Below are 13,684 nucleotides of genomic sequence, written 5' to 3' on the forward strand. Positions count from 1 at the left end.
TGTCAAGCAAATTGTACAATTTTTTTATCTCTTTTTAAAAAAAAAATCTTTTTTTATCCTAAATTGAACAATTTCTCTCAGGTGAACCTCAGCTTTCACTGATGAGAAGAGATGTGCATGAATGATTTACAGTACTATGTATGTTGTATGTTCAGTTCCAGTATGTACTGCAATATTGTTTAAAGTTGTGCACAGCTCGACCCAAAGGGAGTTTATGTTTGTTGTAAATAAGGGTGTATTTTTTCTTTTGCACAATGCTGTGAACAAATTAGAATTGCAAAAAGCATATGCAGTAAAAATGTGAAACATACATCAGTGTCTTGTACTCGGTTACCTCACTAAATACAGTAATGTGTAACTTTACTGTAGTTTTCAAATGGCTGTGCAAATAGTATATAGTGCTGTCTTGAGCATTGAGGATTGTCTGGTAGTGTCACCAAGATGCATTGGAAAACATTTACAGAGTAAACTGTCATAATGAAAACATGACAAAGCCATTTGACTATCTTGTTCATAAACAGTGGTGTCAGGACTTTTCATCTTGATGACACGGACACTTTCATTGACATGAATACTTGCTTTGAGGAATGAACTATCCATTTTGAGCAATTGACATGCTTTTGCAGGTTATCAACTAGGTTTTGTAGTTTGTACTAATTGTTTTGAGAACTGCATTAACTGTTGTGCAAATGTAAATAGTGATGTGAGAAATGCACCAAAGCGACTGAGAAAAACTGTAAATAAAATGTATTGTATAAAAAACAATGCCACCCCAGCATCACGCTACACTCACAAGCATTTGATTGGCCATTTCTTGCATATTAACAGCACCATCGAAGCTTTTTTCATTCATTTAAATATCATTATAGATTCATGCATACATACAGATAATGGACGGACGGACGGACGGACAGACAGACAGACAGACAGACAGACAGACAGACAGACAGACAGACAGACAGACAGACAGACAGACAGACAGACAGACAGACAGACAGACAGACAGATAGATAGACAGACAGATAGATAGACAGACAGACAGACAGACAGACAGACAGACAGACAGACAGACAGACAGACAGACAGACAGATAGACAGACAGATAGATAGACAGACAGACAGACAGACAGACAGACAGACAGACAGACAGACAGACAGACAGATAGATAGATAGATAGATAGATAGATAGATAGATAGATAGATAGATAGATAGATAGATAGATAGACAGACAGACAGACAGACAGACAGACAGACAGACAGACAGACAGACAGACAGACAGACAGACAGACAGACAGATAGATAGATAGATAGACAGACAGACAGACAGACAGACAGACAGACAGACAGACAGACAGACAGATAGATAGATAGATAGATAGATAGATAGATAGATAGATAGATAGATAGATAGATAGATAGATAGATAGACAGACAGACAGACAGACAGACAGACAGACAGACAGACAGACAGACAGACAGACAGACAGACAGACAGACAGACAGACAGACAGACAGACAGACAGACAGACAGACAGACAGACAGACAGACAGATAGATAGATAGATAGATAGATAGATAGATAGATAGATAGATAGATAGATAGATAGATAGATAGATAGATAGATAGATAGAAAGACTAGCAGTTTGAAAAAGGGAACAATGGGTGGAATATTAAGGCTTAATGCCCATATGGTTTTTGCGGTCACTATATGCTCATTTTCTGAGCGATGCACACATTTTGTATCTCTAGTGATAAACAGAGAGTCTAATATATCAGGGAGACGAACACAAAACCAAGATATCCAGCTATTTTTATCACTTTAATATCAGTGCATATTCCACGCTCACAAAAGCTTTTGCCAAGTAAACAAAAAGAACAATGCACAATATCTTGAAGGATTCTCAATAGCGACATATATGTGTGTGTGTGTGTGTGTGTGTGTGTGTATGTGTGTGTATGTGTGTGTGTGTAGCTTCAAGAGAGCAACCATACATCTGTGTTGTGTTTTCTTTGTCTTTTTATTCATTTATAATCATTTAATCATAATAATTTATAATTGAATCATTATTATCCAATTTAATCATCTAATTATTAATCTTTATTCTTTTACTTAATTTCCTTGCAATGCTTGCTATTGTTGTTTAATCTTTTGATAGTGTGGTTTGAAGACATGTTTGTCTTCATAAGAGTTCAGAGAAAAGTCTCCTTTTCAAGGTTTTTAAGGACAATGATGTGAAGCAGTGACTTTCCATTGCTTTTGCTTTTGCTTTGGTATGATTATGATAACACTTGTTGGATTTGTTCTGGCCGAAGGACGACGTAGAGATGAAGTTCAGATGAAGTCTAAGCATTCAAGCATATAAGATTATTCAATAAACCCTGCTGATTTTTTATAATCATCTCCTGTTTTTTGCTCTTCCTCTCAGGCTGAAAATATACCTTTAGTTAATACAGTTTTGTTCACTGATTTTGTGAATCAGATAAAAATCTCTAATACAAATCAGATCATTTCTGACACTGTGGAGATTCAATCTAACAATCTCTATAGGTTCTGCATTTGGTATCTCAGTTGGGCTTTTGGTATATGAAAGTGCTGTATGTAATATTCTTATATCCAATTACCCACCTTATTCCTACACCCCCCATGATGCTTTGCACGAAATATGGGTGTAACTTCCGTTACGCTGTAAACAATCAGTGAAAGGCTCGCTCTATGAACCCAATAATATATATATATATATTAAACTGGGTACAATGAGATGACATTATTCTACTCACCCTTCAACCATCGGACATTAAAAGGACATTTAAAAGTGTAAAAGCATGAATAACCACAAAAGCACGACGGGTTAATATCACTGTAGTCATATATATATATATATGTATTACGTTGCCTTAATCAAAAATGTTCATTAACTTCAGCAATGCATGATACAATTTCAAAGTGATTTCCGTCATTTGGTCTGATACTAAATTGTATTTACCTTTGAAAACAAACCTGGAAAGAGACGTGAGGATTTGAGGAGAAAAACGAGAGATTCAACATAGTAAATAAAATAATTAGTTAGAAATTAGTTATACTATATAATCTCTTGTAAAATAATTAGTAATTGTAAATATTCAGAGCATTTCTCTCAGCGCATTAATTACACAGAAGAGGATGACATATGGAGGCTGTTTTATGGTTTAATATGCCCTCATAAAGGTCAATAATAGCCATGCTAATCAACTCTATATTAAACGTTGTTATTTATTTTGTGTGTCTGTAAAGGTTGATGCTGATGATGTCCTCACGAAAGAGGAACAACTCTATGTTCTGTTCACCGCAAAGCGGAAGTGCGAGCTGGTGATCAAGTCCAAACATAAAACTGGTAAGTTATACATGTTTTATTCTTTAAAAAAAGACTGAGAACATGCAGAGTAAGACACTGCTAATCTGGGGATCACTGCATAGACATCCCCCGTCTCTGAGCGCTGTTCTCTTCACGCTGTTGGGCATGGCTGAAGCTATATAACCCAAATATGGGCATTTCCTTTCTATCAGTAACCAATCGTGAATGTCCAAAGGGTGATTTAAAGCTAATGACGAAATCTCATTGGCCACTGCTGGTTTCTGCTAACGTGATTCGCTCAGACGCATCACATGGTGTACTCTGCCAACGTTAATTCATTGAGTTACTGCAGTTGTAGGCCTTAAATGCCTGCCGTGTTATTAAATAATGTTTTCATGAGCTTGAAATATTATATATTATTATTACTAAGGGCCTGAGCATTTATTCTGTTTTTGAGCAATTTTTTCCAATATAAATGTATTAAATCTTTAAATGCCTTTTTCTCAAAATGAGTTTTTTGTCATTCTCCAGTACAAACATCTCAGCCTATGTACACCAAACTCTCCAGTTATACACTTAGCAGTATTCTTTAGATATTTCCAGAGGGATTTGTTAATAAATCATTCCTGGCCTGATTTATGTGACATTTTAATTTAAAAAAATATGGCGAAAATTGATTTTTTGAAGGCTATGGACAGTATATTTTGATTTCCTAGGTAATGGAAGCATATATCCTGAAATCCCTCTGAACTTTTTTTTTTTCATCTTGTGTGTAAACAAAACAAAAAAAGAATTTTGCACCTGGCTTTATCATACGTTCAGATCTATCTACCGAAAATATATGCAAAATTGCGCATATTTAATGAGATAATGCCTAATTTGCATAATTAAACATACAAATTTCAAAAACTTATAATACATTTCTTTTATATACTTGTGTAAGTAATCAACTGAGGAAGTTTCATGGTGATATCTATTATTTAAAAATGTTACCCTATTCACCTGTAGTGTCTCGCCTTAATGGACGTTTGGACACATGCGTGCTTGGGGGTCTCAGGTGCTTGAATGTGACCCTCCGCTACGCCACATCCAATCAGGTTGATGCTAAAACGAACTGGCATTGATTAGGCTGGATCTCTCAGCAACACTCCATCAGTCACTGCCAAAGCCAACAGAATCCATTAGTTTCTATTACACTGGCCTGACACCTCGTTATTTAATTTTTTTTAAAATAAATAAGAAGCTGTCTGTCAGCTCCTTGTTTTAAAAAAGCACATGCTTTAGTCTTAGACTCCTGGTTGTTGATTTGGTTGGGGGTTGAAGTGTTTTAGCGGAGTCCTGGGTCATTCTCCCTTGTGAAATGAAATATATTTTTATATTTTTTGGTAAAAATATATTTTGTGTGTGTGTATGTTTGGTATCATACTTATAACCTACACACAAGTATATAAGTAACATAATTCCTTGTTTGGATAGGATACACATATATATGAGGTGTTTAATATGATTTCAGCATCTGAAACCTTTCCAACTGGACAGGATTTTTTACTTCAGAGCGCCATGGGAAGTCAAACTTCACCTAACATCTGAAATTGCTAATTTCCTGCTCTTAACAGGTTCTCATTTCATCAGACTCTGAATGATTTATGTGATATTTTTGGATATCAGAAACCCAGGTTTTTCCTTATATCAATCATCATTAGAACAGAACACATTTTACACAGGTCCAGACTTTAAAATTAGGGGTGCTCCGATCAGGATTTTTGGGGCCGATCACCGATCGCCGATTACTGGAAGCTGTATCACCCGATACCGATACCGATCACCGATTACATGGTCTATTTGAAGACTTCTTTTTATCATGTAGCATTACTTATTAAACTATATTTAACAACAATGTACATTAAGTATTACATTTAAGAGAAGACAATGCATAATGAATTGACACCTGTGTATTTATTTGCAAGCAACATGTATTAACATAGCAGCTTGGTTATTGGGAGCAGCTTAGGGCTTGACATACAACTTTCCTGTGGAATATAAAATAAAATTAATAAAAAACAGAACATCTGAGTCTTTAAATTTAGCTTTAGACTACTTTAAACTAAAAACAACAACAAAAAAGGCTATAGCCAAAATAATGTTTTGAGTCAGTCAGCCATCAGTTTTTCTAATACACTTAAAGGACCACAGGTAGTAAAGTGCACAGCAACAAAAAAAAACTAACAACTTCCATATCTGTATCTATAACTTTGCTTTTTTCTGGGATGCTTAGTCAGATTTTGTAGGCATTTAGAGAGGAAGAGAAACCTTTTGTGTGTGTGTGTGTTTGTGTGTATGAAGAACCCTTGCAAAATTATTTTAAACAGATTAAGAAAGCCACCACTGGTCACATCTATGGTTAGATTGATTTTTTTTTTAGATCCAGTGAAGTCTGTCCCACCATGTACCTAATATAAATAAATAAAACATCTTCAGTTAACTAGCAGATCATTCATTTAGTTCGATATTAAATAAGAAATCTAGCGCTAAAATGTGTTTTTGAACTCAAGCTGCGCGCTCGTTGCCGCGGCGATCAGTGTCATGGATACAGTGCTCTGTGCCTCGCGCAGTCTTCACTCGGACGCGCGCTTCAATCTATCGCCGTTGCGGACTCTTATTCATTCCGGTGTAATCACAAAATAAAACACAAACGTATCCTTGCTTGATATAACTATAACCGCTGATGAACAAAATCAGTTTTGATGAGAGAAAAAAAATATGTACGAGTGATTTGACGGACGCACGGGGGTTGGATACATTTTTGTCATTGGTTGTTGCTTTAAATCTTACCCAGATACAATAGTGCTATTTTCTGATTGGCTATTGTGTAGCTCGACTAACAACACCAGAGGAAACGCGCTTGATTCATGCCGGTTCCACAGTGAGAGCGGCGCGGCCAGAGTTTTGGCCGCTGCGGCATATTAAATATATTACAAATAGTTTTTCAGCGTGAGAAATACAATGTGTGGAGGGAGAGCGTGACAAAAGACCCAAATGAGTGACTGTCACGCTCAATGCTTGACACTTGAGAGCCCTGTTGTAGAATTGCCAGACCGGTGAAGCCATTTTTACCAGGCGTAAAAAAATTGTCTCGCGAGTTTTGCGTCATCTGATCGGCTTTTCTGGATCGGCCTTTATAGAGACCGCCGATCACACATCCCAAAGCAATTATCGGCCGATTATGATCGGCGACCGATCAATCGGAGCACCCGTATTTAAAACTCTTGATTCTACTCTGTACTTGCCCTTATAAACATGCATTCAAACCGGTTGCACATTTCATCATCTTATCACACTGTTGGTGCGTGCAGGTGATTCACGCATCACTCATGCAAGATGAAATGCACTGGCTTCAGTCAGGCTGCCTTGATAGTTGCGTGTTTCGGATGAGAACGTCTCGGTTACGTATGTAACACTTGTTCCCCGAGAGTCCACTATACTTAACGAGCCAATGCACATTGGGATGCGATAATTGCAACAGCTGCTCTGCCTCGCAGCGCGGGTATATAATGAGCAGGAGGTGTGTCACATCTTCAGGTTCACTGAGGAGCCAAGCCGTGACCCGGCCGCACAGCGGTGGTACAGCAACTGTGACAACCAGACATGGAACTGCTTCAGGGAACGAGGGTTACATACATAACCGAGACGCTCCATTTCAGTCGGTCACGTTCGGCCCCACACCGGTAGTGACCACCGAATAGGAATCCCTACCAAAGCGCCACAGATGCTGCCCCTTCCAGCGCCCTGTGAAAGCCTCCTGATACCTCTACGCCTGACGGGGCGAAGGATGGGACTCGGCTCACACAGAGAATGTCCATCACTGCTGTTCCGCATGACCCGCTCAGTGACCCAACACTGAGGAACACTGGGAAAGCATGCCCTTTCCACTGGAAAAGAAACCCTGCGGAAGCCACACTAACCCGCTAGGGCCGAATTACATATGACATGTCTCTGGGGTGGCTCAGCCTGATTAGGGTGGCACTACACCTAGCAGAGACGGCAGAGCGGACTCTGCCGAGGGAAAGATACAGGCTTCTGTTTAAGAGCTATACCGTGGAAATATACACATATGAGATCCCCTCAGGGTCACACATATGGGCACCCAGCCTGCCACCGGTTCTCATGGATACATCGAGTGCAGGCCTGGTGCTGGACGCTCCGCCACGTCCGGCTAACGAGACGTTAACAGGGTTTACTCGTAGGAACTCTCTGAAGCAATATGAGCAAGCTGACACTAGCCGGGGCCCCTTAGTGCCTTCCACCCATTTGAGGTGAGATCACAGGAGGATACTGGCTCTACACGAAGGCTACAAAATCTAGCAAAAGTGTTACGTGTCGCCCAGCCCGCAGCTTTACAGATAACTATTAGCAAGGTGCCATGTGCCAGAGCCCACAACAGAGTGAGCATACCACCTGAGTGGACAAGGCACACCCTAGGTTTGGTACGCCAAGGCGATGGCATCCACTAACCAGTGGGACATCCTCTGCTTGGAGACGGCCTTTCCCTTCTGCTGGCCTCCGTAACAGACGAAGAGCTGGTCTGAGGTCATGATGCTTCGCGTTTGGTCCACGTACAGTCGCAGAGCATGGACAGGTCACAGCACAGCTAGATCTGGGTCTGCCTCCTCCAAGGGCAGCACTTGCAGGTTCACTACCTAGTCCTTGAAGGGAGTGGGGGGAACCTTGGGCACATTTGTGGGCGAGCTCTCAAGATGGCATGGGAGTCATCCGGCCTATATTCTATGCACGATTCCTCGACTGGAAATGCCTTCAGGTCCCCTACCCTCTTAATGGAAGCCAATGCAACCAGTAGCAACGTCTTCATAGACAAGATGTCTAGCTCTGCTGACTGCAAAGGCTCAAACGGGGCATTCTGAAGTGCTCTGAGCAAATCCCAAGAGGGTATGGAGGACGGCAAGTTCGTTTAACCTCCTCGCTCGCCTAAGGAACCTGATGACCAAGTCGTGCTTCTCGACCGACTTGCCTTCTATTGGATCGTGATAGGCAGAAATTTCGGCAGACTTTCAGGGTGGAGGGAGACAGCTTTCTGTCCAACCCGTGCTGCAGGAAGGAAAGCACGGACCTGATTGGGCAAGTTCGGAGTCTTCTCGGTGAGAAGAACACCACTTGACGAACAGGTTCCACTTCAGAGCATAAAAGCATGTCTCGAAGACGGTGCTTGCGCAGAAGTGATGGTGTTCACTACCTCTTTGGGTAGGTCACCTAGAACCTCCACGTCCCGTCCAGAGACCAGACATGGAGTTTCTAGAGGTCCCGGACACTTGCCATGGGGTGCCCCCTCTCGGAGAAAGAAGGTCCTTCCTCAGAGGAATGCGCCAGGGAAAGGCTGTCACAAGGAGCACGAGTTCTGGGAACCAGGTCCGGGTGGGCCAATAGGGAGCCACCAGCAGGACCTGCTCCTCGTCCTCCCTGACTTCGCACAGATTCTGTGTAACTAGGCTCACTGGGGGAAATGCATATTTGTGCAGGCCCAATCAATATATTGTTCCAAGGTTGTCCAGTTGCCAGATCTTGTATGAAACGCATCCTACTCACTCACACAATCAACACATTATACAAATTTCAACCCATGTGAGCTCAACCTGGCAACCTACACCCCAGTTGCGCAGTCGATATCTGTGCCAATAGTAGTTTTTAAACTTTTAAGCTTTAAAGCTTTTAAACCATTCAATCCAAGACAAATTGAGTGCCAGAATCGAGTTCTCTTTCGGCTTGAAGTTTAACGAACACTAACACACGCAATTATGCCAAAATGTCCGTTTTGTCGAGTATCCTCATACGAGCAGACTGAGCAGTCTTAAATGAGTTAAATAAAGTCTTCAATGAAGGTAAAGAGTAGTGAGAGAATGAGGCGCGCGTGAGATCCTCGTCTCTGTCAGCAGCGGCTGGTCTTAAAGTGACAGCAGCCAATAAAGCTTTCTGTCATTAAAGTTAATCAAAGAACAAAGGGAACATAGAAACGCACTCACTGCTCTTGACTGAAGAACTTTTGTAACTTTAATAAGGATTTATCTATATATAATTTAAATTTCTGCAGTCAAAACTATTTGATAACTTTATTCAATTTCTGTACACTGTAAAAAATGATTTTGTGGTGAAGTAAATACTACTAAAAAAAACTATGTAATTTACATGAAAAAGTTAGTTCAGGCAATAATTTAAAAAACTAAGTAAATTCCATATCAGTACTTAATTCACGCGAGTAGAAATGAAAGCGTAAATATCAACTTATATCAGAAATCAGAAATCAGAAAGATGGCGGCAGGAGCAGTAGGCGTTGTCACAGCTCTCTTAGCTTACAACTTGCTTTTTAACTTTTTAAGTCCTATTAATTCTAGTTTTTTTGGTGATCATTCTAATAACCATTCATTATTTAACGGATATGAGAAAATATTTGTTAAAAAAGCTGACTGGTTAATTAAACAAACATACAGTGCCTTGGGAAATTTCGGACATGGGAAGCACATTTTAGCGGTAACCTTTATTTATCCATCTTTATACACACGAGTGAAGAAACATTCAAAATCAGTAACTCGACGTCATCAAAGTGAAGCTTTAGGTCTAATCATCATGATTTGTTTACTATTATCGGGAGATATTCATCCTTGTCCTGGTCCACACCACGCCAAACCAGTGAATTTATTGGATTTTACGTCGGACTCGGCTGTCTCTCAGGTACGCACTCTGGGTCGCGGGACGTTGCTGTCTGGTTATGTACAACAAATTAACCTCCCTTGCTCTGGTTCGCCGGGTTCTGGTGGCGGCGTCTTGCCCGCGTGGAGTGCTGTGACGAGCGGGGAGGTGGTGGATGCCCAGCGGCTGGGCACTGCCATCATGGACCGGCGTCACACTGGCCCAGTGGAGTCCATGTCGGATGTAGCTATCCTTCAGATGGATGCTGGTGGCGGTGTTGATGCGGGGAGCTTCGCGACAGAGGAAGCCGAGTTGCCGGGTGTTACCTCGGCCGCAGTTGGCGTTCCGCGGCATGTCCATGCGGGATTGTTGGCGTTTGATGCAGGCCTGGGTTCCCGTGCGGCGAGCGGGAGTGACACGGACTTTCAGAAGAGATCGTTTATTTTAAGACCTGGGAATGAAAGGAATTCACCAAACAATTCCATTTCTGCTAACTCTGGTTTAGGTACCTTACAAGTGTCTGCAAAGTCTATGCAAAATGTAAAAAGTAAAGCTGTAAATCAAGGTATTTTAAAAAATAAGAAATGGGGATTCTTTCAGACAGTAAATCAATCTAGAACAATTTGGGATCCTAAAGTCAAGCCAAAGGGTCTCTTAGGTGGGCATCTTAATATACGAAGTATTATATCAAAGAGTGATCAAATCCATCATCTTTTACTAGACTCTAACTTAGATTTTCTTTGTTTATCTGAGACATGGCTTCATGAAAATTCTCCGTTTGCTGCATTAGAGGTACCTGGCTTTAAATTGTATAGGAGAGATAGGGTTGGTTCTAAGGGAGGTGGTGTTATGATTTATGTGAAAACTACCATCCAGTGTAATGAAATTGCCTGGGCAAATTGTACGGACTTGGAATATATTGGTTTGAACCTAATATTATCACCACAAATGTCTTTTGTATTAATTGTAATTTACCGCCCACCATCTTCTAATATTATTTTTTATGAAAATCTGAAACAATTACTAAAGCAGTGTGATTTTAACAAAGAAGTTATTATAATGGGAGACTTTAATATCAATCGGGAAGACAAAACCTTAAGAAAGAATCTCAAACAGATAACTGATCACTTTGATCTGAAGCAAATGATTAATGGGCCTACAAGAATAACTAACTCAACAAGTTCTCAAATTGATTTAATTTTTAGTAACCGAGCAGAGAGAATTTTAAAAACTTTTAATATGTTAACAGGCCTTTCTGATCACAATTTGATTCTAGTGGCCAGAAAATTATCTAGCAAGAGATTCATTTCATTTAGAAGGAAATATGACTCTTACGGCATTCCAAAACGTAAACTAGATGATTTCAGAAAGGCAGTTCATCAGATCGAATGGGAGGATTTTTTAATCGGAAAAGATCAGGACGAAGACAGTCAAATATTTTCCAAAAAATTAGAGAGTACTATTAATGATTTCAGTTGTAAACTTAATCCTAAAAACAAAAAATATACTGTCCCTTGGATTAATTCAGATATCTTAAAATTAATGAAAAAACGGGATCTTGCTTTAAAAACAGCAAACAGATCAAAGTTTAGTCATGATAGACAACATTTCGCTATGTTACGGAACAAGGTGGTAAAGTCGTTGAGAAAAGCAAAGGCTGATTTTTTTCTGAGAATAATTAATGAGGCTAGAGGTAATTCAAAAACAATATGGAATAAGTTGAGCTACTTAAAAGGTGACAAAAGAAAGGATAGGTCTTCACTTGAATTGATGGTTAACGGGAAGCTGAATAACAATCCAGCTGATGTAGCCGAAGCACTAAATTATTATTTTGTTGACTCGGTAGTCACAATTACTCAATGTTTTTCCCCTAAGTATACTGAAACTCATACAGTTAATACAGGTGAACAAGCCCTTACTCTAAGGGCAGTCTCTGAATTAGACGTCATAAGAACAATTACATCTCTTAAACCATCTTGAGCAAAGGATATATTTGGTATGGACGTGGTAATGCTTAAAGAGCTTAGTGAGTCGTTAGTTAATCCTATCACTAAAATTATCAATCTTTCCATCTCTCAGGGGATGTTCCCTTGTGCTTGGAAGTCATCTGTTATTGTGCCTATATTCAAAAGCGGTGTTTCTCACTCTGCTAGTAACTACAGACCTATTAGTATTCTACCTATAGTCTCAAAGGTTGCAGAGAAATTGATGGCTGCGCAAATCACTAATTATTTGAATAACAGTTCTTTTGTTTTACATCCAATGCAATTTGGCTTCAGAGCAAACTATTCAACTGAGATGGCAAATTGCTATTTCACTGAGAAAGTTAAGTCTCTATTAGATAAAGGAGGGGTTGTCGGGGCTGTGTTTCTTGATTTCAAAAAGGCCTTTGACACCGTAAACCACAGAATTCTGTTGTCTAAATTATTAAGTTTTAATTTCTCTCCACATACGTTGAGATGGATCGAATCATACTTGTCAGGTCGCACACAGTTTGTTAGTATACAAAATTATAAGTCAGCTCCTCTAAGTATATCCACTGGTGTTCCACAAGGATCTATTTTGGGTCCTTTACTTTTTACGTTGTACATCAATGATCTTCCATCTGTCTGTCCTAATGCTAACATTCAAATGTATGCAGATGACACTGTTATTTATATACACGGAAGTAGTGCGTCACAAGTTGCAAATGAACTTACAGAATCCCTGGTTCATCTTTCGGCGTGGCTAGAACAATGCTGCTTACAGTTAAACATCTCTAAAACAGTGTGTATGTTTATCACCAAAACTAAGAATTTAAGTATAGTGCCAGATGTATTTGTATCAGGGGAAAGATTACAAGTTGTATCTGAATATAAGTACCTTGGTATTCTGATTGATTCCAAACTCTCATTTAAGGCGCAGGTTAAAAAGGTCTGTAACCGGGTCAGATTTAGTTTATCAAATTTTAAATTTATTCGAGATTATATGTCGTCTGAAGCCGCTTTGATGTATATGCATTCCATGATTATTTCTCATATTACCTACTGTTTAACTACTTGGTCGCAAGCTAGTATTACTACTCTGAAACCACTAGAGTCTTTGTATAAACAATCACTAAAAACTCTCGATAAGAAATCAGTTCGGTTTCATCACTGCTCAATATTAAAAAAATACAACTTACTTAGCTGGGATAACTTGATAAAATATGTACATATCTGTTTGCTGTTTAAGACTATACATAGCCTGTCTTCACCATTAAAACAGTTTGTGAACCTTAGAACAACTGCTCACCGATCTACAAGGGGTGGGGAAAGAGGGGACTGTATTATCCCTCTCAAAAGAAGTACCTTTAGCCAGTCTGTGTTTTCGGTCAAAGCTGCAAGGGAATGGAACTCCGTCCCATCAACAATTAGACGATTACATGCTTTTGGTTCTTTTCGGTCTCATCTTAAAAAATGGTTACTGACAATTCAGCACTGTCAACATTAGTATTGTATTCTTGACAATAGACTTAGGCTATTTTGACTAATTGTTCTTGGCTTTGTTGCTCTCTTGTGTTGCCATCTTTCTCTCTCTCTTTCCTTTCTCTCATGTTTACTTTGTTTTAGATAATATATGTTTATTATTATTATTATTATTATTAATATATATATATATATATTTTTTTTAT

General features: G+C 39.4%; 1 protein-coding gene across 1 annotated transcript in view; it reads left to right on the forward strand.

Annotated features, from left to right (window-relative positions):
- Positions 1–13,684, forward strand: part of pth1r (parathyroid hormone 1 receptor) — a 139,160-nt gene that overhangs the window by 71,276 nt on the left and 54,200 nt on the right. The window contains exon 2 of the mRNA XM_056266354.1: positions 3,276–3,375. Coding sequence (XP_056122329.1) covers positions 3,276–3,375 — 100 coding nt within the window. The remainder of the gene's footprint in view (positions 1–3,275; positions 3,376–13,684) is intronic.

Source organism: Rhinichthys klamathensis, unplaced genomic scaffold (genome assembly GCF_029890125.1).
Source record: "Rhinichthys klamathensis goyatoka isolate OS25496 unplaced genomic scaffold, OSU_Roscu_1.1 h1tg000011l_1, whole genome shotgun sequence".
In the NCBI taxonomy this organism is placed as follows: domain Eukaryota; kingdom Metazoa; phylum Chordata; class Actinopteri; order Cypriniformes; family Leuciscidae; genus Rhinichthys; species Rhinichthys klamathensis.